The sequence below is a fragment of the Microtus oregoni genome, unplaced genomic scaffold, assembly GCF_018167655.1.
Source record: "Microtus oregoni isolate MIOR12 unplaced genomic scaffold, Mior012 000016F_ref0000370, whole genome shotgun sequence".
Lineage (NCBI taxonomy): Eukaryota > Metazoa > Chordata > Mammalia > Rodentia > Cricetidae > Microtus > Microtus oregoni.
The window spans coordinates 6,076,160-6,099,403 of NW_024543075.1; the positions used below are offsets into that span (position 1 = coordinate 6,076,160).

The 23,244-nt window shown below is 47.0% G+C and overlaps 1 protein-coding gene across 11 annotated transcripts in view; it reads right to left on the bottom strand.

Annotated features, from left to right (window-relative positions):
• Jakmip3 (Janus kinase and microtubule interacting protein 3) overlaps window positions 1-23,244 on the bottom strand; it is a 136,733-nt gene that overhangs the window by 65,970 nt on the left and 47,519 nt on the right. For 10 of the 11 annotated variants that reach the window (XM_041666622.1, XM_041666628.1, XM_041666629.1 and 7 more), the window contains exon 2: window positions 12,015-12,258. In XM_041666622.1, the coding sequence (XP_041522556.1) occupies window positions 12,015-12,149 (135 nt within the window). In that variant the 5' untranslated portion in view covers window positions 12,150-12,258. Of the gene's footprint in view, window positions 1-12,014; window positions 12,259-14,216; window positions 14,304-23,244 lie in introns of those variants that run through there. The other variant, XM_041666621.1, reaches the window with a different exon arrangement.

The following is a 23,244-nucleotide window of genomic DNA, read 5'->3' on the forward strand; positions in this document are numbered from 1 at the left end:
CCCCCTACGTACAGCAGAATCTCTGTTCTTTCACAATGAGCACTTTTGTTCTCAAGGAAATCAGGAGGTGATGTCATCACTCGTTCCCCATACCTGCATTATATAGACAACTGTTTCAGGACTCAGTTGATTTGGCACTGACACCACTGGGTGTGATAACCACCAATGAATGGCTGGTGCTCTTGCACTTCCCGTACGCCCACATTGCGCGGTTGCACCCTCACCACATGGCCAAGGCCACGGCCATTCTAACACTCTCCCTTCGTTCTTTATCCCACCCCCCGCCCCCCAGGCTTCCCGAAGCACATGTCACAGGTGGCTTCTATGACGTCACCTTCACTGGGGTCTAACTCACAGAGGGGCTCTGGATCCCATGCACATAGCCCAATTGTGTCCCTGTCCACTTCAGGGTCTGAAGAAGCCTTAGGAGCAGCTGCAGGAATGATGCCACCTGAATTCTTGCAAGATGTCCCCTCCGTACCAGATGCAGACTTTGTCAGACATGAGCCCCTCAGGGTACGCTCACTGCTCATTCTTCTCTGCATCCGTAGTTGCTCTATTATCCCTCACCATTGCGAAGTCTCCTTCGCTTCATGGACAGTGTGCATTGGCACCTGCAGTTTCTTTCGTGTTACCAGCATACACTCTGGGGTGGCTGGTCTGGGTCTTGCTTTCGTGGATGCTCTTTGAACAAGCAGTTTCCTTTGCAAAACCTTTTTTGTGTCTCAAAAGTTAAGAAAGCTCACTACCCTTGCAGAGAACCCAGGCTGGAGTCCTAGCACCACAATGAAGCTCACCACTGCCTGTACCTCCAGCTCCAGGAGAATCCAGTACCCTCTTTTGGTCTCCACTGGCTCTTGTATGTATGTGGTGCATATAAGCTCATACAAACACATGCATACACACAAAATTAATATTAAAATTTAATTACATTTATTTACTTACTTCTTTGTTTGGGCAGGAGGCACGTGCTATGTTGCAAGTGTGAAGGCTAAATTGACAGTTTGTAGGAATTAGTTCTGTCTTTCCACCATGTGGGTTCCAGGGACCAAACTCGGGTTGCCAGTCTTAGTGGCAAGTGCTCTTACCCTCTGAGCCATCTCAGCAGCCCTTGCTTCCTCTTAAGACATAGCCACATTCTTAAGTGTCGTGTTTCTGTATTCTGCCTGTATGTCTCCATCATCTTCAGGACCCCTCACTGCCCTTACATTAGAGTAACATAGCTCATCTTCAGTATTTACCTGCTTTCTTTTAAGACTTTTCCCTCCCACTTTGTTTATATTTTTTCTCAGTCTCTCCTTCAATTCCTCATAAGGTATTATTTGCTGGGCTCATATGCTCATGTTCCTTCTAGATCTACATTTATAAAATTTCACTTCTAATTCATGTGTCCTGACACATCAGCTGTGTATTTTTTTTCTAACTTGGACTATGTACTGTCTTATCTACTTCTTTTGTTTTTTGTTTTGTTTTTTGTTTTGATGTTTTTTCAGGTCCATTGTACATAACCTTCGTAGCTTCTTCTGCATGAGCGTTTCTGTGGTGCCATTTCTCTGTTTCTTACTCATGTGCTCTCCCTACAGTAACTTGATGCGATCTCAGATTCTCCAGTGGTGATTTGACATTGAACACACCCCCCCACTCTCAACCCTGCCTCACATTTCCCCCCTAGAGGGTTGTGTCCTGCACCACACAGAGTGCTCTGGAATTTTCTTCCTTACTTCCCCACAGTGTGGCAGCAGCTGCAAGCCATGTAACCACCTCCTATGTGTGTATGTATGTAGATGTATAATTTGTCTTCATACATGTATTATGAATATATGTATGTATATACACACTAACACATATAATTTAATGGCAGAGTCTCAGCCAGGTAACCCAGGCTGGCCTCTTGCTTCAGGGTATCAGTATTATTGGCAGTTATCACCATACCTATTTTTTTTTTTAAAAAAAAAACACATTTAAAAGATGCTTGGCTCACACAGTAGAGCCCTTTCCCGGCAGCAGGGTCTGCTAGGCTTCCTTGGTGCTTTACATGTATGACCACCTTTCTCCATGTGTCTGGTGCTGCCCGTGTTCTCACTCGGCTCAGCTCAGCATCCCAGCATGGCTGGCTAGGAAACGGGCTAATCTCCAGAGAGACAACCACCACGGTCCTCAAGCCTTCTCTCCTGGGGAGCAAACTACAGAGGACACAGAGTCTGCAAGGCCCCAGCGGTAGGGTGGCGGTTGAGGGAGTGATGGGAGGCTAGGAATGCAGGTTTTGCCATGAAGGTCACAGACCAGCCCCATCTGATAGTAAATGTTCCTAAATTACACTTCTCAGAAATGAGCACCGGTAATGCTTCATTGTGGACCTTCCTTGCCCTCTTCCCCATTCAAAATGTTCACTGTAACCAGCTATAGAAAAATCACATGAAAACCACTTTCATTTTAAAACCAAAAGAGCTTCTTAACATTCCACCATGTTTACAAGCCTGTCCTCTTACTGCTGAATTTGTACACCATCTCTCATGCTTCCTTGTTGTAATTTTTTTATTTTTATTTACGTATGTGTGCACGTACCTATGTGCCTGCGTGTGAGTCCTGGCAGGTGCTAGAAGAGGTCCCTAGATTCCCCGGAGCTGGAGTTACAGGCAGTTGTAAGCCACTTGACATGGGTGCTGGGAACCGAACCCTAGTCCCCTGGAAGAGCAGTAAGTTCTCTTAACCACTGAGCATACCTCCATTCCCATCCATAGGGTTTTCTTCTGCTTACAGATACTGAAGCTGTGATACTCCAAACTACAACCCAATCACCACAGAACCCTTAAACAGAAACTTTGATTTTTCTATAAACAGTGAACTTTGGCCTGGCTGGATGTTTCAGCAGACTGCAACATACCAGGCGTTGTCTCTTGGAGCCAAGCAGTTGAGCCTTGGCCAATTACAGAAGCCAGACTTTCACGGAGACTGTGAAGTTATACCCCAAACATGACCGCTACACTGCCGGTCTCCTAGCATCTCCTGTCTCTGTTTACAAACGCAGCCACGAGATGCAACTCAGCTCAGCTTCTGGAGTTTTTAATCCAGGTATCTGTCTTACATGGGAAGGATGAAATGGTAGCATTATGCTCTGTATTCATATCTGCTTAAATAAGTCACCGGGGCACCTACTGTCCAGGTTAGCCATTTCCTACCCATTTGTGCACATTGATCCTCCCAGATTAGAACCCAGGGACTATAGGTCAGTGGTTCGCTTTGACTCCCTGAGACTTACAGCCTTGGGAGAAAACGTACCCACCCACCATCCACCCACAAAAGTAAGAAAATAGCCCTGACAGTGGCACCAGGATTTACCCCTACTGCATGTACTGGCTTTTTGGGAACCTATTCTCTTTAGATGATACCTTGCTCAGCCTGGATACAGTAGGGAGGGCCTTGAATCTTCCCCAAAGCAATGTGCCTTGCCCTCTCTAAGGATTGGATGTGGGTAGAGTGGGAGGGTATGTGGAGGGAATGGGAAGAGAGGAAGGAGTGGGAACTTGGATTGGTATGTGTAATGGAAAAAAAAAAGATGTTTGGGTTCTTTTAAAAATAAATTTAAAAAAGGGGGGAAAAAGGGAAAAATAGCCAAGCAAGTTTTATAACACAAGCACTGGCTCGTGACCTTTGACTTCATCAGCTGTCAGCACACTGCCTCTGCCCCATACTGTGGACTGATACATCTTAGGTTCCTTTCAGAAGGAAGGGGAGGCTGAGACTCACTCACCTTAGAAAGGTCTCCTTAAGGAGCTGGAGAGAGGGTGGGTCTGTGGTTAAGAGCACTAGCTAATCTTCTAGGGGATCCAGGTTGAATTCCCAGGACCCATATGGTTACTCACAATGGTCTATAACTTTAGTTCCAGGGTAGCTGACACCCTATTTTGACCTCTGTGGGCTCTACATGCACATAGTGCATACACATGTATGCAGGCATAATACTCAAACACATAAAAAACAAGTCTATAAATAAATGTCTCCTAAGCAGTAGGTAGTTACAGCAACACACTGCTTCATGGACTAGAGATGTAGCATCATGGAAGGCTTGGTAAGATGCTGTTCACAACAGTGGACCTCTGAGCCAAAAGTGTAGTGCAGGCTGCAGGGGTCCTGGGTCAGACATGGTACTGGGATTCACTTGGGACGATCACTTCCCACCTGAGGGGATTCCATACCCCTAGGAATCCACATCTCCTCCTGCAGAGGCCTCTAGCACAGTTGTCTAGAGATGCAACAGCCATCACTATTCATGTTATGAAAGTAGTTAGGGCTCTCAAGTAATAGTTAACAACACTGCGGAGCCCTGCAGACAGCTTGACGGCTGTGAGGTTTTAAATTAGACAGATGACAGGGTGTGACCCTACCCCTTAGCTCAAAAGAGACGCTTAATTAGCCACTAGCCACTTTTTTGTTTGGCTGGAAAATACATGTTCTCTGAATATTTTTGTGAAAATTGTCGGCAAGCCTTCAACTATGAGTGCTCTGGAATCCAAGGTCATCTTTACCAGTCAACTAAGGACTGATTTCTTTTCAAGAACAGACACCAAACAACGCACACACCTGAACCCACATGCCACGTCTGTGCCCATGATCTGTCTGTTTTCATCTCACCAGAGATGGTTGGAAGATAATCAAAAGAACTGCCAGCAAAGCTTTGTCTTGGAAAGGCCCAAATGAGCAGCAGGGATGATAGGGGGCCTTTGCTGAGGCCTTCGTCTGGTCATTAGCTGGGGAGGAGTTCAGCAGTCTCTCTGGTCATTCTGTGTGTGTGTGTGTGTGTGCGTGTGTGTGTGCGTGTCCCTGTCCTTAGGTGACCTCTGTTCATCAGAACAGTCCCAGAACCTCCCCAGCTAAGCTGTAGGATGATTCAGAGCTGTGTTCTGTGATTAGCTGATGATTCTAATTTGGACAGACTGGCACGTGGCGTGTCTAAGAACTGTCTATTGGGCTGGAGCACCACTCATAATGTTTTTGCACACCTCCTTGTCGGGGGCATGTCCGCTCACTAGGGGCAGGTCCCCTCACTAGGGGCATGTTCCCTCACTAGGGGCAGGTCCCCTCACTAGGGGCATGTTCCCTCACTAGGGGCATGTTCCCTCACTAGGGGCATGTTCCCTCACTAGGGGCATGTTCCCTCACTAGGGGTATGTTTCCTCACTAAGGGCCTATTCCCTCACTGGCTTCTGGCTCTCTCACATTCTGACAAAATTTGTGTTTTTAAAGATTTGTTGAATGCATGTGATGAGAGACAAGAAATTCAAATGTGAACAAGTCAACTAGACTTCTGTGTCATTAGGAATGAACACGCTAGGATGTATCAAGGTGATCAAATGCCTGTGGATACACGCTAAGACACACACACGCTCAGGACCTCTGCGCTGCAGCCAGTTAGAAATTCCAAAGGGCTAAATAAACAGAACCAGTCTGTTCATAAACCCAAGGTCCAGTGTTATAAAGCCAGCTTTCCCCCGAATGCCCCGTAGAGTCAACGCAATCCACTCCACAGGGGTCCAAAGGAAGCAGAAATTAACAGGTACATTCTAAAAATTGGAAATACAAAGACCCAGGACTCCCTAAAACAGCGTTTAAGAAAAAGAGCAAAACAAGAACATGCCCACTCCAGAATCACATCCTGCCATGGAAGAGTTAGGAACTGAACTAGCCACAGACAGGCACAGAGAGAACAGACCCCTGGCTCACAATGACAGGGGCTAGCTAGTGATTAAATGACACTTCTCTTGGGAGTGATGGCTAATCTAGATGTATCTTCCTTGCAGTAATGCCAAAGGCAAGAGGATAAACAGAAAAAAAAAAAAAAACCAGAGAACCAGGCTCAAACTTAGGTCACTACTGCACTGTCAAAGCCAAGCAAGATTGCAGAGTCACATGACCTGAGGCTTCACTCGGGAGGACAAAAGATGCCGCCACAGTGCTGCCCCTGCAAGGACACAAGTGTCGCCTGCTGGCTCTAAACATGTGCTGTGGTGCAATGCAAAAGGTCATGTCTTTATCACCAGGATCTTTCTAGGTGTTGTAGGCTGGCCTGGAACTTCCCATCTTCCTGCCTCCCCATCCCAAGTGCTGAGGTCATATATGGGTGTCCTCCATGCTGTGTTATAGCCTTTAAAAAAATAAATACGTGGATAGAAGAAAAGGAATGGGAATTACATAACTATATTATAACCCCCAAAAATAAAACAATGTTTTAAAAATAAGTAAATATGTAGCACCATAACTATTCCACATTACAGGGAAGACTCAGTCACTACTTGCATGAGGTATAAATGTCAACTCTAGGAGAGTTTTGGATATGTGGAAGGCAAAATAGAGGATTTCTGGGAGATTTCTAGGCTTGGAGGATGACTCAGCAAGCTCAACACTGCTACAAAAACCAGAGGACCAGAGGGTGGATAACCAGCACCCACATAACTGTGGGGTAGGCATGGCAACCACTCATAATCCTACTGCTTGGAATTACAGAGGATCCCTGGAGCAACGGGCAATTAGATAGCTAGACTAACCTCATCAGTGAACTCTGAGTTCAAGTGAGAGACACCGCCTATTCAATATCCGAGGCAGAGAGCAAATGAAAAAGATGTTTGCATCAATCTTGGTCCTATATACAGGTGAACACACATGCATGCATGCAAACCCACACATGTGCTCCACAAGTGCATAAGCATGTACACCACGAGAGAGAGAGAGAGAGAGAGAGAGAGAGAGAGAGAGAGAGAAGTTCTATTAGAAATCATAGGAACGTGTCTCTATGATTCTGGAAAGGTTCTTCTGAACAAACAAGTTCAAGAGGAATCTGCACAGACATCCAGCCTGTGCTTCCTAGGCCTCCTCAACCACACAGCATCTGTATCTCCATCAGCAAACACTCATTACCAGTGAGGTCCCGAAGCCCCAAAGCAGCACACCGAGATTGGTACCCGACACATTTGTGCACATCTCTGAATATACTCTCCTACAGACATTCTCAGGAAACACTGTAATGAAAACCCAGCAGCATCTTTCACATCCTGGTACCTGCTAAGGAGTCACCAGCAAAGCAGGGGACCTGCTCCATTGTCTTCAGCAGCTTCTAAGAGTGTTAGCCCAAGCAGCCACCCAGGGACTTGAGAACTCGCGATAGGCTAACACAATGTGGCATACAGACACTTGCTTTTATTTGTGTTCCTTGAGGAAACCTCCTTGGAGCTTCTGGTCACTGTCTATGGTCCCCTGAGCTGGATTAGTGACGTCTTAAAGGGAGAAGCTTATTTTGCTAAAATCAGGTCAAGACCATTAGTGGGCTATGAATCTGGGTGACAAACGCTTTGAGATGAGGTGTGTGCAGTGTTGCAATCACGAGGCAGACACATTCTTCCTGTAGGCCATGCTAACATCAACAAAAAAGTGTGAAGGTTGCAGTCTCAGAACCCAGCCACGGGGCTGGAGAGATGGCTCAGCAGTTAGGAACAGTGGCTGCTCGTCCAGAAGACTAGAATACAATTCCTAGCAGCCACATGGTGGCTCACAGTCATCCTTAACTCTAGCTCCACGACTTCCAAGGGTACCAATCATGCATGTGATGCAGACATACATGCAGACAAAACACCCAGACACATAAAATACTTAATTAAAAGAAAAACCTAGCCACATTGCATTGTTGAATCCAGAGACCCAAAGGCTTTTTGTCTGTTTCATTATGAAGACTGAAGAAAATAGGACAATCAAATAGGGCTGCAGAGAGACATGAGGAATAGAGAGGATTACACCCAGGTCGCTAAGGGTGTGCGTTTGTCTGATGTATGTACAGAACAAGGCTAGCCCCTGTCAGGGTCAGGGAAGCCAGGTGGCCTGCTCCATGCAGAAAGAGCCATGGCTCTGGGCAATAAGGAGAATCTTATTTTTTTGAGCCTCAGCTATCTCCAAGGCTCCTTGTGGGAATATTTTTCCCAGTCCACGAGCACAGAAACATTAGTACCCAGAATAGTATGTGTATGTGTCTCCAGGGAAACACTAGCAGGTTCCCTCTTTTTGAGTTCAAGACCTTTTAGCATCAAGTGCTGTGAAAATACAGCCACCTGGGGCTGTGCTGGCAAAAACACGGGAGCAGCCATGACTGAGTGCGATAAGCAGAAGGCAGGCTCGAGTTATGTGCTTGTCAGGCACGTAACTTAAAAATAAAGACCCAGGGCTGGAGAGATGGCTCAGAGGTTAAGAGAACTGACTGCTCTTCCGGAGGTCCTGAGTTCAATTCCCAGCAACCACATGATGGCTCACATCCATCTATAATGAGATCTGGTGCCCAGAACACTATATACATAATAAATAAATTAAAAACAAAAAACAAAACAAAACAAAAAACCCAAACACCCAAAGAAAGTTGTAGCACCATGTGGCTTCGCTGGTGCTTGTCTTCCTTCACTGCCAACCACCCGAAGGCTCCACACTTAGCACTGAGTGCCCTTCTTCCTATATAGTCTCAAATTGACATCTCCCAACACTGGCAACTCCCACACCAGCCCACACTAGGCCGAGTGCTCCCTAAGGAATGGCAGAAGTACTGAGCTGTCCAGCTGACAAGTCTCCACCTGGATGTTTTGGCGGGTCTCCCAGGTACCTGCCAAACCACAGCTCTCGATCCCCTACAAACCCCTCACCCAGACTTCCCTCTGTGCTTTAGGTCAAAACCTGGGGACTCTCCTGTGTGCACGCTCACCCTCATACTCACACCTCTGCCTGGGTCTATGCAGGGCATAGGGTACTGATCAGCTGCCATCCTCTCCATCCTCCCAGCTCCTAAGCTGCCTCCCCAGCTCCTCCCATGGTAGCCTGCTGGTGTTTTGGACTATCTGTCAATGTGTGATCAGCCCCCTGGATCTGAGGTAATAGGAACTATTCAAAACTGAACATTGTATCTGTCCCGAACAGAAACAGATTCTCCCTAAGCAAAACAGTGTATCAGTCATTCTCAGAACCAGACAATGCTGCCTAAACCCTGGGGCTTACATGCAAGGCATACATAGATTTATCGAGTTTTTATGATATGCAGTTTTTGCTCATATAGACACACAATGACTTAATTGTTGGGGGAAAACCTTTAATATGTCTTTATGATCATCTCTCAGCATGTAATGATCAAATTAGTATAACTTTAGATGCAGTATGCTAGACTGTTCATTTTTAAAACATCCATTTGAGCCATGTGGTAGTGGAGCATGCCTTTAATCCCAGCACTCAGGAGGCAGAGGCAGGTGGATCTCTATGAGTTTGAGGCCAGCCTGGTCTACAGAGAGAGTTCAGAACATCCAGGGCTGTCACACAGAGAAATTGTGTCTTGAAAAACCACAAGTGAGTGGTGGCCTGGTATGGTGGCTCACCTCTTTAATCCCAGAATTTGGGAAGAGGAGGGAGGTGGATCATTGTGAGTTTCAGGCTACCAGCCCTATCTACATAGTGAGTTCCAAGCCAGCCAGGACTACACAGTGAGATTATGTCTTTAAAAGAAAAAAAGTGGTTAGGTAGTGGTGGTGCACACCGCTAATCCCAGCACTCGGGAAGCAGAGGCAGGTGGATCTCTGTGAGCTCAAGGCCACCCTGGTCTACAAAATGAGTTCCAGGACAGCCAGAGCGACACACAGAGAAACCCTGTCTTGAAAAACAAAAACAAAACAAAGAGGCACATCCCAACAGGCAGCCTGTCTTAGTGTTCTGCTGCTTGTGAAGCAGCACCATGACTACAACAACTCTTGCTTTTTGCTTGCTTGCTTGTTCTTGGTCTTTCAAGACAGGGGTTTTTTTTTTTTTCCCTGTGTAGCCCTGGCTATCCTGGAACTTGCTCTATAGACCAGGCTGAACTGGAACTCACAGAGATCTGCCTGCCTCTGCCTCCCAAGTGCTGGGATCAAAGGTGTGCACAGCCACCACTCAGCTCGCCACAGCAACTCTTATAAAAGAAAAACATTTGATTGGGCTTGATTACGGTTTCAGAGGATTAGTTCATTGTCCTCATGGCAGGGAGCATGGCGGCACACAGGCAGACATGGCGTGGGAGTAGCTGAGGGTTCTACATCCAGATCCACAGGCAGCAGGAAGAGCAGAACCACTGGGCCTTGCTTGGGCTCTTGAAACCTCAAAGTCTCCCTCCCCCCACCAGTGACATACTTCCTCCAACAAGACCTCATCTCCCTGGTGACCAAGAATTCAAATCCATGAGCCTATGGAGGTTATTCTTATTCAAACTACCACACAGTCCAAATATAAAGAGGTCTGGGGCAAAGCAGAGTTGCCTGCCTTCCTTTACTTCTTGGTGAGCGTATTTATTCCTCTTCTGCCATTCTCCACTGACCTCAATGTCCAGTTTCTTCAATCTTCCCACATAGACTGAATGCCAGTGACACCCAAGGAACTTCCAGGCCTCCCATACATTGGGACTGCCAAGAGAGGCACCTGACTTCATAGACCTTACAGGTTCTCAACCTCTCCAGTGTGCAGACAGCAGACAGCCATTAATGAACTACCCAGTCTCCACTGTGTGAGCTAGCGCGGGGGCAGGGGGTCCAGTTTGATTTGGTGCCCTTCTGTTCTTCACTGGCAAGCCTTAATGCACTCATTGCTCCACAAGAAGCCCGCTGCTGGCTAAGTCTAAGATGCTCAACTTTAAGCTGCTGCAGTTGCTGGCTTCCTTCCACACTTGACCCTGGCATTGCAGAGTAAGAAATCACTGCTGCAGGACATCAGGGCACAAAGAATGCCCAGGCAATGAAAGGAGCCCCCACTAGGTATTAAGCCAGGATCACAACTGAGACATGGGGGTGGCTTGGTCTAAACCGAGGTCATGTTACCCAGTGGAAGTGATTTTGTGTAACCTGTAACTGTGCCTTTTTGTCAGTGGGCCTGAACCTCAATCTTCCCATGGAGTTGTGAAAGCTCAGGCTTATAATGCAGTGACCCTTAAATACAGTTCCTCATGTTGTGGTGACCCCCAACCATAAAATTATTTCCTTGCTACTGCATAACTGTAATTTTGCTACTCTTATGAATTGTAATGTAAATCCTGACATGCACAATATCTGATTATGTGTTCCCTCTGAAACAGCTGTTCCACCCTCAGAGGGGTCACAATCCACAGGCTGAGAACTGTTGGAGCCATGGGCCCTAACGGTGCAAGTACCTGTTCTGCTAGCTGTCTTCTGCATATGAGCGACAGGGCTGCTGGAACTTAGAAGCCGCTGAAATGCTATAAGCAGGCGAAGGTATCATCAGGATGTCGTGAGACGGTTGTGTTTTGACAAGCTACATGTAAAACACATGTGCTGCCATTGCAGCAGGCTGGTGATAGAGTAGCTGAGGTCATGACAGAAATCATCTACTTGGTGATCTCCGTGGCCCCAAATTCTTTAGATGGAAAGAGTCTTGTCGTCACAGGAGAACAGAAGGCACCGCTACTGCTGGGTCCCTAGCAAGTCATTTCTCCTATCTGCAAGATGCTTTGGAGGAGGGTAAACAAAAAGCCTGCGGCCTCAAGTGTGGTCACAGGTGTAGTTCAGCCACCGTAAGAGGCTCTCAACTCCTGACCGATCTTTCCCTGCCTGCATACAGAGCGTGGTTTATTTCTCAGTGCACGGCCGGTGCCGGCACAGGCTGGCTTCACAAAGCGGTTGTGGAATCCTGAGTGTACTCACACCAACTTATCTTGTTCAGGTCAAGTCCACTACAGAGACTTCGTGGGAAACACAGCGTTGGCCCCAGGACTGTGCCATCTGACAAGGCCCTCTGTGGGAGGGATGTCTCATTGGTTAGGGGTCCCTCCATGCCCTCCCATGGGGTTTTAGACTCCCAACTCTCTCTGCCTGTCATTCTCTTCCCCAAAGATACCCACCAGGATAAAGGAGCGGGCATCTGTGCAGAGACCTGGCCACATCCTCCTTTATTTAAGACCATTTGGCTCCAGGGGCAGGAGCTCAGGGCGGGGAACCTGGGGCAGAGGCTTAAGCGCCCACCTTGCTTTTCTCCTGCTGTAGCTCAATCTGGATATCCGTGAGCTTGGCTCGTAGCTCCTCGTTGGCAGCCTGCAATGCGGCGAGTGCCTCCGCTTTGTCTCCCTTGGCCCGGCTGCCCGCGCCCTTCTTTGACATGGTGAGGCTGGATGGCCAGAAAAACGCCCAGGGGCAGCTGCTCCGTCTGGGCCAGGGTATCCACGCCAAGCTCTTGGCAGGTGTCGCTCCGCTACATTTTCTCACTCACCTAGAGGAAAAGCACACTCCCAGTGAGCAGGTTGTATATGGCCGACCGCTACAGTAGCCCCTCGGTCATGTACCTTCAGCCTAGAACTCAGGGCCTTGGTGTTGGGATGAGGGCACAGCCGGCTCCTCATCCACTCTCATCCCAGAGCTGAGGATGTTGTTCTGACTGTGCTTGCTGAAGACCAGCGCTGGTCAGAGAGGCATCTGCCGTGGACAGTGTCCTCACACAGGGACTCTGTGCATTGGACAGGCTAGTCCTTTGCTCCCTTAAGACGAGATTGGTATGCAACTCCAGTGTTTCATATGTGGGTGTGAGACCCATGATGACAGCAGTGAGTGCAAACCATGAGCTAAGGAACAGATGGTAGAGGGGGCTGGAGTGATGGCTCAGTGTTTAAGAGCACTGACTGTCTTTCCAGAGGACCAGGGTTCAAGTTGCAGCACCCACATGGCAGCTCACAGCTGTGTGTAACTCTGGTTCCAGGGGACCTGACATCCTTATGCAGGCCAAACAAACACCAATGTACCCCAAACAAAAACAAAGCAAGAATAGATGGAGTAGTGGCCACAACACAGGGTCATCCCAGGGATCCACAAACTTCATCCAGGAAACACAGGGGTTCGGGGGTGGGGAATGAAGAGGAGGGGAGAGGAGGGAAATAAGAGAAGGGGAGGGGAGGAGAGGGAAATGAAGGAAAGGAGGCACACAGATCTCAATGAGTATTTGAACTTCCCTGTAGAAGTAGGGTACCAGCTCACCAAGAAAGAACCCACAAACCCTGGTTGAGCTCCCTGGGGCACTAGATCCCAGCTTAGCCCTGGGCAGCTGCCTGCTGCCCTTCCCTCCTGGGAATGGAGGCCTTGGGTGTGAATTCCCTGTTGCTATGCAACTAGCTGTGACTCCTCCCAGTTGCCTGTTCATCACCCATGTCTAGGATCTGGGAGCCACCTAGGCTGATCTCTTAAATGGGCTCAAGTTGACTGTTTGAACCATTGGTTAGAAACACAAGCAGCTTACAAAAGGGACTGAGCAAAATGGCTGGTTGCATGCAAATATCCAGAAAGTCTGGGTTAGGGAGCTCTTGTGGATGGTGGACTCACTCACTATCTGGCAAGGACTCCCCGGGCCTTGGTCTAGATCAGTGCTTCTCAACCTTATACTGCAGTGACCCTTAAATACAGTTCCTCATGTTGTGTTGACCCCCAACCATACAATTATTTCCTTGCTACTGCATAACTGTAATTTTGCTACTCTTATGAATTGTAATATAAATCCTGACAGGCACAATATCTGATTATGTGTCCCCTTTGAAACAGCTGTTCACCCTCAGAGGGGTCGCAATCCACAGGTTGAAAACTGTTGGAGCTATGGGCCCCTAACGTTGCTTCACTAACCTTTGTGAGCAAGGTATAGTCTTTTCTCCAGGTTCTGGGCCTCCATACCCGGCAAAGCCTCCATACCCTGCAAAGCCTGTTGCCCATCCTGCTCACATCCCAGCAGGGCAATTCTGTACCAGCTTCCAGCCAAGGGTATCAGACAGCCCAGAACCATTACATAAGATTCCTGTTTTAATTTATCCCCCTCCCTCCACCCATTACCTCATCAGCTGCCAGAAAGGTTCAGGGCCCCCGTAGGACCACCATGGTCATGCCAAAGCACTGACATTTACCTAGTGTCTTCAGGAGCTTTTTAAAACTTATTTTAAGATAAAACTACTTGCCGGGCAGTGATGGTGTTGCATACCTTTAATCCCAGAACTCAGGAAGCAGAAGCAGGCAGAGCTATGTGAGCTCAACAGCAGCCTGGCCTACAAAGAGGGTTCTAGGACAGCTAGAACTGTTAAACAGAAAAATCTGTCTTCAAAAAACAAAAACAAAAAACAAAACCAACAAAACAAAAAAAACCCAACTAAACAAACAGCAAACAAAATGAAACCAATTTCTGTAGGTATTACACACCTTTAATCCCAGCACTCAGAAGGCAGACACAAGCAGATCTCTCTAGGTTTAAGGTCAGCTTGGTTTACACATCAAGCCCTAGGACAGCCAAGACTACATGGTGAGTCCCTGTTTCAAACAAACAAAAAGCAGAAAAAGAAAAATAATCTGTAGGCCTTGCCTTGATAAAGCCATGTCACTAGTCACACACATACAGGGAGGTAACCAACTTCAAGAGGAAACAAGGAAGACACACGGGGCGTGCACCAGGGTTGTTTCCAGAAGCCCGGTGCTCACAGCCCAAGATGCTATGCTGATGAGACAGTGCAGGCCCACGTGGTCTGAGAAGGGCCATCTTGAGCCACCACTGGGGGAGCTCTGCCAAACTCTGCCTGCCTGAAGGAGCACTGGGTGGCAGAAGTCAGCAGCAGGCTACAATAGAGCAAGGGTTTCCATAGGATGGAACCCAGAACTGCAAAGACCTGGAGACTAAGGATGTCCTTAGCTTCATGTCACCTCAGCCCCAGTCACAAGTGCAGGAGATTGAAGAGGGGAGTCACAGGGAGCTAGGCAGTCCTGAAATGTGCATTCAATGCAGGAGGCCACAGAGCAGGGACAGCCAAGGGACAGTCACTTCAAGTGGCCCTGGTTAAGCATCTGTAACTTGTTCCGTTTGTAGCAGAATTAGCACAAAATTATTGGTTATAGAGACAGAGGGGGGATGCCTGGGGTTTAAAAGCACTGGCAGCTTTTCAAGAGGAACCAGGTTCAAGTCCCAGCCCTGAAATGTCAGCTCACAGTCATCTGTAACTCCAGTTTCAGGGAATCCAATGCCCTCATCTGGCTTCCACATGCACTATACACAACCATTGCATACAGAGATATATGCAGAAAAATACTCATACACATATAATAAAAGCAAATCTTTAAAAGAATACGCCGAGTATCTTAAATGTTTGCTAACGTGTGCTTGACCATTAGTGAAATAAAGAGCCCTAGACATTCTCCCCAGGTCTGAAGGAAAACCTGGGCTCGATCCCAGGACTTCTCAGCTCCCAGGCAAGTACCGTTTTGCTCACAGCACTGAATTTTTCATGCTTTCTTTGGTGAAGTCATTAAATTAATAGCTCCATATACCATCTTTTATTTTGGGGTCTCCACGGAAGTAATAAATTTTCTTCCCAAGACCAGGGTAGAAGGTTTGGGCTGACCTCTGCCAGTCTCTCTGGGATGAGATACAGCAGGCGGCAGAGCTTTATGGTTGATGAATGCACCCCTGGGGTGGGTTAATCACCACTGTAAACCGCAGGGTGCTCGCTGGAGGCCCATGTGGGGAAGACTGCCCGCCCCTCTCTGTCCCCGCTTGCCAGCAGGTTTAGTTAATGTTTAGCTCTGATATGTGCTTTGATGTCACCGTGTGACCTAAAGGACAAGGAGAGGTCAGAGCAGGTCTTCAGCATCCAGCACCGTTTGGAGCACTGTCCCCTTCCTGATCTGCCCCTTAATTCATGCTCTGTCTGGACGGTGACTCATAGCCCTGCAGTCTTTAAAGCAGACTTGACCAGAGGCCTGAGCCAGGCCAACGACTCATAACGATGAACAATTGCAAGATGAACGGACCAAAGGGTAAAACTGTGTGATGCAGCCAGCCACACTACAGCTTCCATGATGAGATTTCTTCTCTCCTTTGTTTTCTGTTGTTGGTGTGTTTTTGCTTTTTCTTTTAAATTTTATTTTTTGACTGCAAGGGCAGATGCGAGGGAACAGGAAGATAAGTGGGATTGGAATGCATGATGTGAAATCTACAAAGAATCAATAGAAGTTAAAAGGATTGTTTTTTTTTTTTAAAAAAAAAAAATACAGGCTCGGATTTTCTGATTAACTTGTTTATGGGGAAGAGATTATGACTCTGACAATTCATTTCCATGGAAACCTAAAGTGACATTGAGGGAGGCAGGTGACAATGGTCCACCAAATTTGGGATCTGAGAGAGCAAGTAGGAGGAGAGAGAAAAGAGCCACGGGCCATAGAGTCAGCATTTCCGTGCCAGGCAGGATGCACCTGGTGATCCAGCAAGCCCTGCTGCCCACAGAGGGAGTGGGGAGGGCAGCAGAATCCACACTGGAGTTTCCTCCAGGGTTATAGACCAGGTGAGGCCCACATGAGTCAAACAGATACACCTCAACCGCAGCTAAAGTCCTGTAAACAGAGCCGCCACTCAGAGGGGCAAATCAATGCTGGCTACCAGAGATGAGGATCCAGAGGGAGAACCTTCCGCAGGTGGAACAGGGAGTGGAGGCTAGCAAGGGGGGACTGTTGGAAGAGGTACACCTCTGGAACACAGACTGGCACCGAATGCTGACGGGAAGCTGGGTGCTGAGGGAGCAGGACTTTGGTAGAAGGCATAGGAGAGTGAACAGCTGTCACGGCCACCCTCGACCAGCAAGGATGACGCGACCACCGGAGCTCTTCTCACTGCAGTTTTATTCCAGGACTTTTTACACTTCTCTCTCTCTTCCCCTCTCTCTCTTCCTCTCTCCTCCGGACAAACCTCTCCCAGCCCTTAAGTAGGCATGGGCTGCCAATCCCGGATTGCTAGGTGGGCATTGCCCATAGGCCCATGCATATGCAGGCAGCTGATGATCATTGCGTGATCATAGCATAGGTCAGGCCTTAGCCATCTCAGGAGTTGATTATACATCTCCATCAGGTGTGACACCATACAGCTCGCTACAAACAGCAACTTAGAACAAAGCTGAGGTCTGACTAGATGTGCTGAATCCCAGTGTCCAGAGTTTCCCCCAGCTCTGCTGACTATAGCCATTGTTAATCCAAGAGAGAGCCTTTGACTAAAAGCGTAGTGCCCAGAGTCCTATGTGGGGTACACTATCACAGGAGAAGTGGGCAGTACACTGAAGGACATCCAGGCAAGTCTGACTGCATGTGTGTTTTCTTGAAGCTAGAGGCAGAGGCCCCAATAGAAGCAGAGATATGCAGTCACTCTGTGGCAGCCCCCTCGCTGGCCAGGTACAGGAATGATTCCAGGGTGGCACATCAGTCACTGTGTGTCCAACAAGACAGCACCCCCAGTGCCAGACCTAGCACCGGCTCCCGCTCAAGCCTCTAAATCCCCACACCTGCCCATTGTCTTATGTTTGGAATGAGAAGAGTCCTCAGCTGAGTAACTGGGAAGACCACTCCTTCTCTTAGGAATTCTGCATTGGCTTCCAGCACCGAGGGGAGCCCAGCTGGGCAGCCTGACCTCTTTGTATGCCGCTGCTCAGCGGGTGGCTCTCGTGGACATCCAAAGGCCCCGGCAAGAGGCAATAATAAGCCAGCCACCAAAGCGAGGCTTTTCTCCAAAGCCATTGACGCAAAGCCGCATGGCTTTAACTTCCTTCAGCATCCTCAGATAGAGAGAACACAGCCAGGCACCTGCTTAAGCTGCCCCAATGAGGAAGAAACTTCCTCTTTGGTCTGTAAGACTGGACACCAAGTCACGATTCTTCTGAGTAACCTCCCTTGTCCCTTCTGTCCTGCATTCAACTTCACGAACGCTACTGTGCTATGCTGTCATTCCATAATTTACAGGAAGTAACGTATCATCAACTTGACAAGAACAACAAAATGTTCTGTTTGAGTACTGTCAAAGCCATCAGGAAGTTGACGGACTTCTCCTGACATGTCCTTCAGCTGTGACAATCGGTGAGACAGCTAGCTGCAGGTGCGATGGAACGTTTGAAAGCGTGCTTTGCATGACGGGCTGACAGCAGCCTTGGAAACAGGCGTGACGGCTGTCAGTGTACCGGCTGAAAGACAGAATTAGCCAAGGTTTGGGTTGTGGCCTCATTTCCAACCACAATACAAATAAATCACTTGTTGATTTCTTTGTTTGTTTATATTTGTATGTATTGATCATTTATAGGCCCCTGGGAGAAATGAAGATTGCAGAAAACAGGTGAGAATGGGAGGAGAAAAGAACCCTTCCAATAAGAAAAAGCTTTAGCTCCTGTCTGGGGTCTCTGTGAGGCACTCACAACCCAGCCAGACAAGCCACACCCACTACAAGGTTATGATTGACAGGAGTTGGGTAAAGTTTTTAGTTTGAGATTGTTTTTGTGCTGGTTAGTTTTTGTCACTTGACACAAAGTAGAGTCATCTGAGAAGAGGGAACCTCAGTTGAGGAATTGATATTGTGACCTTTTTTTTTTCTTTTTTTAGCCACTTTAGTAGGTAAAGCTGCATTACAGTTATTTGAGTTTCTCTAACAACTCAGGTGTGTTTGCACAGCTTACTTGGCAGCAGAACACCCAATGAGAAATCTGTTATAGGCTGCCATTCCTTGCTCCCTTGGTATAGAGATCCTGCTGTTCCCCCTTGGCTATATAATCCATCCATTCATTGATGACCTCTTCAACTCCTCCTCTGGAATCTTTGAGGCAAAAGGAAAATTTGGAGTTCCCTGCTATGAGTTCTTGGGGTCACCAGGACCCTAGTCAGCTCCCTCTGTCCTCCTTCAGAGTTTCCTTGTACTGATTTTACAGTCCAAAGACTGTACTAACAGAAGGGAAGACACACATTTTGGCTGCATCTTCCCAGATACACAGTCTTGCTGTAGCTTTTTAATCAAAGAAAGACATCTCGGGCTTACACCTACCAGTATTTTATTTACGCATGAGGTGTGATTTAAAATTCTCCAGTGCTCTTCCCAAAGTGGAAGGTAGATATTAATGACCACAAAGCCCACCATCCAGTGGGAAGAAACAGAGTTCCCCTTGGATTCCAGGGAATTGTCATCTCCAGGGTGTGTTGCAAAGCTGCAAGCTGTGCAATTCTATATTGTATGACATTTTATTCTTTTGGCTTTTTGAGGGGGCTGCCACCCAGCTCCCAAATAAATCACACACGGATACTTATTCTTAGTTATGAATTCCTGGCCTTAGCTTGGCTTGTTTCTTGCCAGCTTTTCTTAACCTAAACTAACCTGACTACCCTTTGCCTCTGGGCTTTTATCTTTCTCTATTTCTGTATACCTTTCTTTGCTTCTTTCTCCGTGGCTTGCTGTATAGCTAGGTAGCTGGGTAACTGGGTGGCTGGCCCCTGATATCCTCCTTTCCTTGATCTCTTGCTCCTTGCTCTCTTGTTCCTATTCTCTTCGTCTCAGAGTTCTCCTTGTATTTATACTCTGCCTGCTAGATCCGCCTCTCCATGTTCCTGCCTTGCTATTGGCCATGCAGCTCTTTATTAGGACCATCAGGAGGTTTAGACAGGGAAAGAATCACAGATTCACAGAATTAAACAAATACAGCATAAACAAAAGTAACACACCTTAAAATAATATTCCCTAATAGTTTTAATTGGTCTAGTTACTTTATTTGGGACATAAGGATTAGCAGCAACGGAGCTGGCAAGATGGCACATAGAGTCACTTGATGCCAAGCCTCACAAGCTGGGGTCCATTCTTAGAACTCCCCTGGCAAAAGAAAACTCCCAGCTCTGCAAGCTGTCCTCTGACCTTCACATGCGCACAAAGAAATTAAATGTAAGACAAATTTGTTAACCACTATGCTATAGAAACCAGCAAAATTAATGTTTATAAAAACAGCATATAGACACTTGTTGCTGAGTCTAGTAACTTGAACTTAATTCCCCTGGACCCACGTGGTAGGGGGAGAGAACTGACCCCTACAGGTTGTCTTCTGACTGCCACATGCACACCATGACATGTGTGCGCCTAAGTGTGTACATGCATGCACAGGCACACACGTGCGTGAACACACACACCACAATAAATAAATAAATGTACAACATTTTTTAGCAGGTAAAGATTATTACCACCAAGCCTGATGACCCAAGTGTGATCCTGGAGACCCAGTTGGCAGAGGGAGGGAATTGACTTTCACAAGTTGTCCTATGACATCCACATATGTACCACGGCACACGGATGCATGTGCACAGACAAAATAAATGAAGGAGAAAATGGGCAGCTACAGTTGTTTTATGCAATGAACACATGTTGTGGACTATTACTTTAACTATGTAAAGCTGTGTTACATTTGTTTATGCTGTAGACTATCACTTTAACTGTGTAAAGGTGTGTTACATTTGTTTATGCTGCATTTTTAACTAGGCAAAGGTGTGTTACACTGGTTTAGGCTGTATTTGTTTAATTATATAAAGATGAGTTGCTGTTTTATCTTGCCTGCTTAAGGCACCTGATTGATCTAATAAAAAGCTGAATGGTCAATATCTAGGGGGTAGAGGGATAGGCAGGACTAGCAGGCCGAGAGAATAAGTAGGAGAAGGAATCTAGGCTGGAGAGAACGAGAGAGTGGGAGGAGGCAGAAAGAGAGAGAACAAGGGAGAAGATGCCCAGGGCCAGTCAGGCAGGCAGCTACCAGCCAGCCAGACATGGAATAGGACAAACAGAATAAAAGAAAAGTAGAAAGCTCCGAGGCAAAATGTAGATGAAGAAAAACAAGTTAATTTAAGTTATAAGAGCTAGTAGGAAAAGCACAAGTTAAGGCCGAGCATTCATAATTAATAGTAAGTCTCTATGCCATGATTTGGGAGCTGGTTGGTGGCCCAAAAGAAAGCCTGCAACAAACCCAGACATTATGAAGTGTTTTAGAATAACAAGCCAGGCTTCCACTCAGCTCAGGACCTTCAGAAGGTCTTGGGAAGAAAGGGACTCTGCCATCCAGACTGAAAGCCACAGCCACCGTGAGCCAGAGCACTATGGCCCTAACTGACTTACGGAGATGGCTGGGTGAGATGAGGTGGACAGGGGTGGGCAGATGGGTGAATAAAGGCAAGCCCACACTTCCTCCTTCCTGGAGACTTCTATCTGAAGTTACATCAATTCTTCCTACTTCTCCTGAAGTTTTACTGGGTCTAGATGAGGATCTAACCATTCAAGAGAGATTTTACATATTTTTTTTTTGGTTTTGTTTTTATTTTGTTTGGGTTTTTTTTTTTCAAGCAGGTTTTCTCTGTATTGCTTTGGTGTCTGTCCTGGAACTAGTTTTTGTATTCTAGGATGGCCTTGAACTCAGAGATCCGCCTGTCCCTGCCTCCCAAGTGCTGGGATTAAAGGTGTGTACCACCACCTGGTTGATATTTTATATTTTATTACCCCAAAACAAGTATCTGGCATGCGTCACCTTGCCCTTCTCCATCTTTGTTGAGGATGATGTGCCATATCCTACTCCATCTTTGTTGAGGGTGATGTGATGCCCTGTGCCCTATCCTACTCCATCTTTGTTGAGGGTGATGTGATGCCCTGTGCCCTATCCTACTCCATCTTTGTTGAAGATGATGTGATTGATGCCCTGTGTCCTATCCTACTCCATCTTTGTTGACGATGATGTGATTGATGCCCTGTGCCCTATCCTACTCCATCTTTGTTGAGGGTGATGTGATGCCCTGTGCCCTATCCTACTCCATCTTTGTTGAGGGTGATGTGATGCCCTGTGCCCTATCCTACTCCATCTTTGTTGAGGGTGATGTGATGCCCTGTGCCCTATCCTACTCCATCTTTGTTGAGGGTGATGTGATGCCCTGTGCCCTATCCTACTCCATCTTTGTTGAGGGTGATGTGACGCCCTGTGCCCTATCCTACTCCATCTTTGTTGAAGATGATGTGATTGATGCCCTGTGCCCTATCCTACTCCATCTTTATTGAGGATGATGTGGTTGATGCCCTGTGCCCTATCCTACTCCACCTTTGTTGAGGATGTATGTGGTGCCCTGTGATCTATGGCCTCTGCTTCAGTGAAAGGTTGCACCTACTGGAGAGGCTACATGAAGAACTGTTGACATATGTTTAGAATCATGAAACAGCCAAAGTCGAAGAAAACACTCAAGCTGGGAAGTGTGCGTGTATATATGTATATACATATATATATATACTTATATATGTGTACTTTTATACAAATATATATATATATATATATATATATATATATATATATATATATATACTTTTAAGTGTAGGTGTGCCTGTCATGTGTGTGTAGGTGTCCAAAAGAGGCAAAAAGAAAGGAGTAGCTAGAGTTACAGATGGTTGAGAGCCACCTGACATGAATGATCGGAACCAAACTGGGGTCCTCTTACCACTGAGTCATCTCTCTAGCCCCTGAATCTCAAACTTTTGCCCTTGAAATTGATCTCTAGCACATCCAGGTGTGATGGCTCATGTCTTTAATCCCAGTCACTTGGAAGGCAGTGGCAGGTGGATCTCTGTGAGTTCGAGGACAGCCTGGTCTACAAAGAGAGTTCCAGGACAGCAAGGACTGTTACACAGAGAAATCATGTCTTGAAAACAAAAGAAGGGGGCTGGAGAGATGGCTTAGTGTAGCTCCCGCCCTACAGGATGGAACGCAAGCCAGGAACTAGGCTGGAGATTAAAAAACACACGCACAGCTACGGGGACGTGGGTCATCTTTGGTACAAGAATGCCCCCTTTATTGTGTTCAGGGGCAGCTTATATAGTGCTCTAGCCACGCCCCAGTTCTCGGGATCTTTCAGCTGCAAGCCCATCATGAATCACTCCCCTGCCATCAGCAGCTGCAGGCTGCTCAGAGCAGAGGAAAACAAGTTGTTTACTGGAAATTCAGGGTGTGGTGGTCTACAGTCCCCAACAGCTCAGAGGTTAAGAGCACTGGCTGTTCTTCCAGAGGTCCTGAATTTAATTCCCAGCAACTACGTGGTGGCTCAAAACCATCTTACAGTGTGTTCTGGTGCCCTCTTCTTGCCTGCAGTGCAGGCATACAAGCAGGCAGAACACTGTATACATAATAAATAAATAAATCTTTTTTTTAAACATTTTATTTATTTATTATGTATACAATATTCTGTCTGTGTGTATGTCTGCAGGCCAGAAGAGGACACCAGACCTCATTACGGATGGTTGTGAGCCACCATGCGGTTGCTGGGAATTGAACTCAGAACCTTTGGAAGAGCAGGCAATGCTCTTAACCACTGAGCCATCTCTCCAGCCCCAATAAATAAATCTTAAAAAAAAAAAAGAAATTGCTCTCTAGGAAAC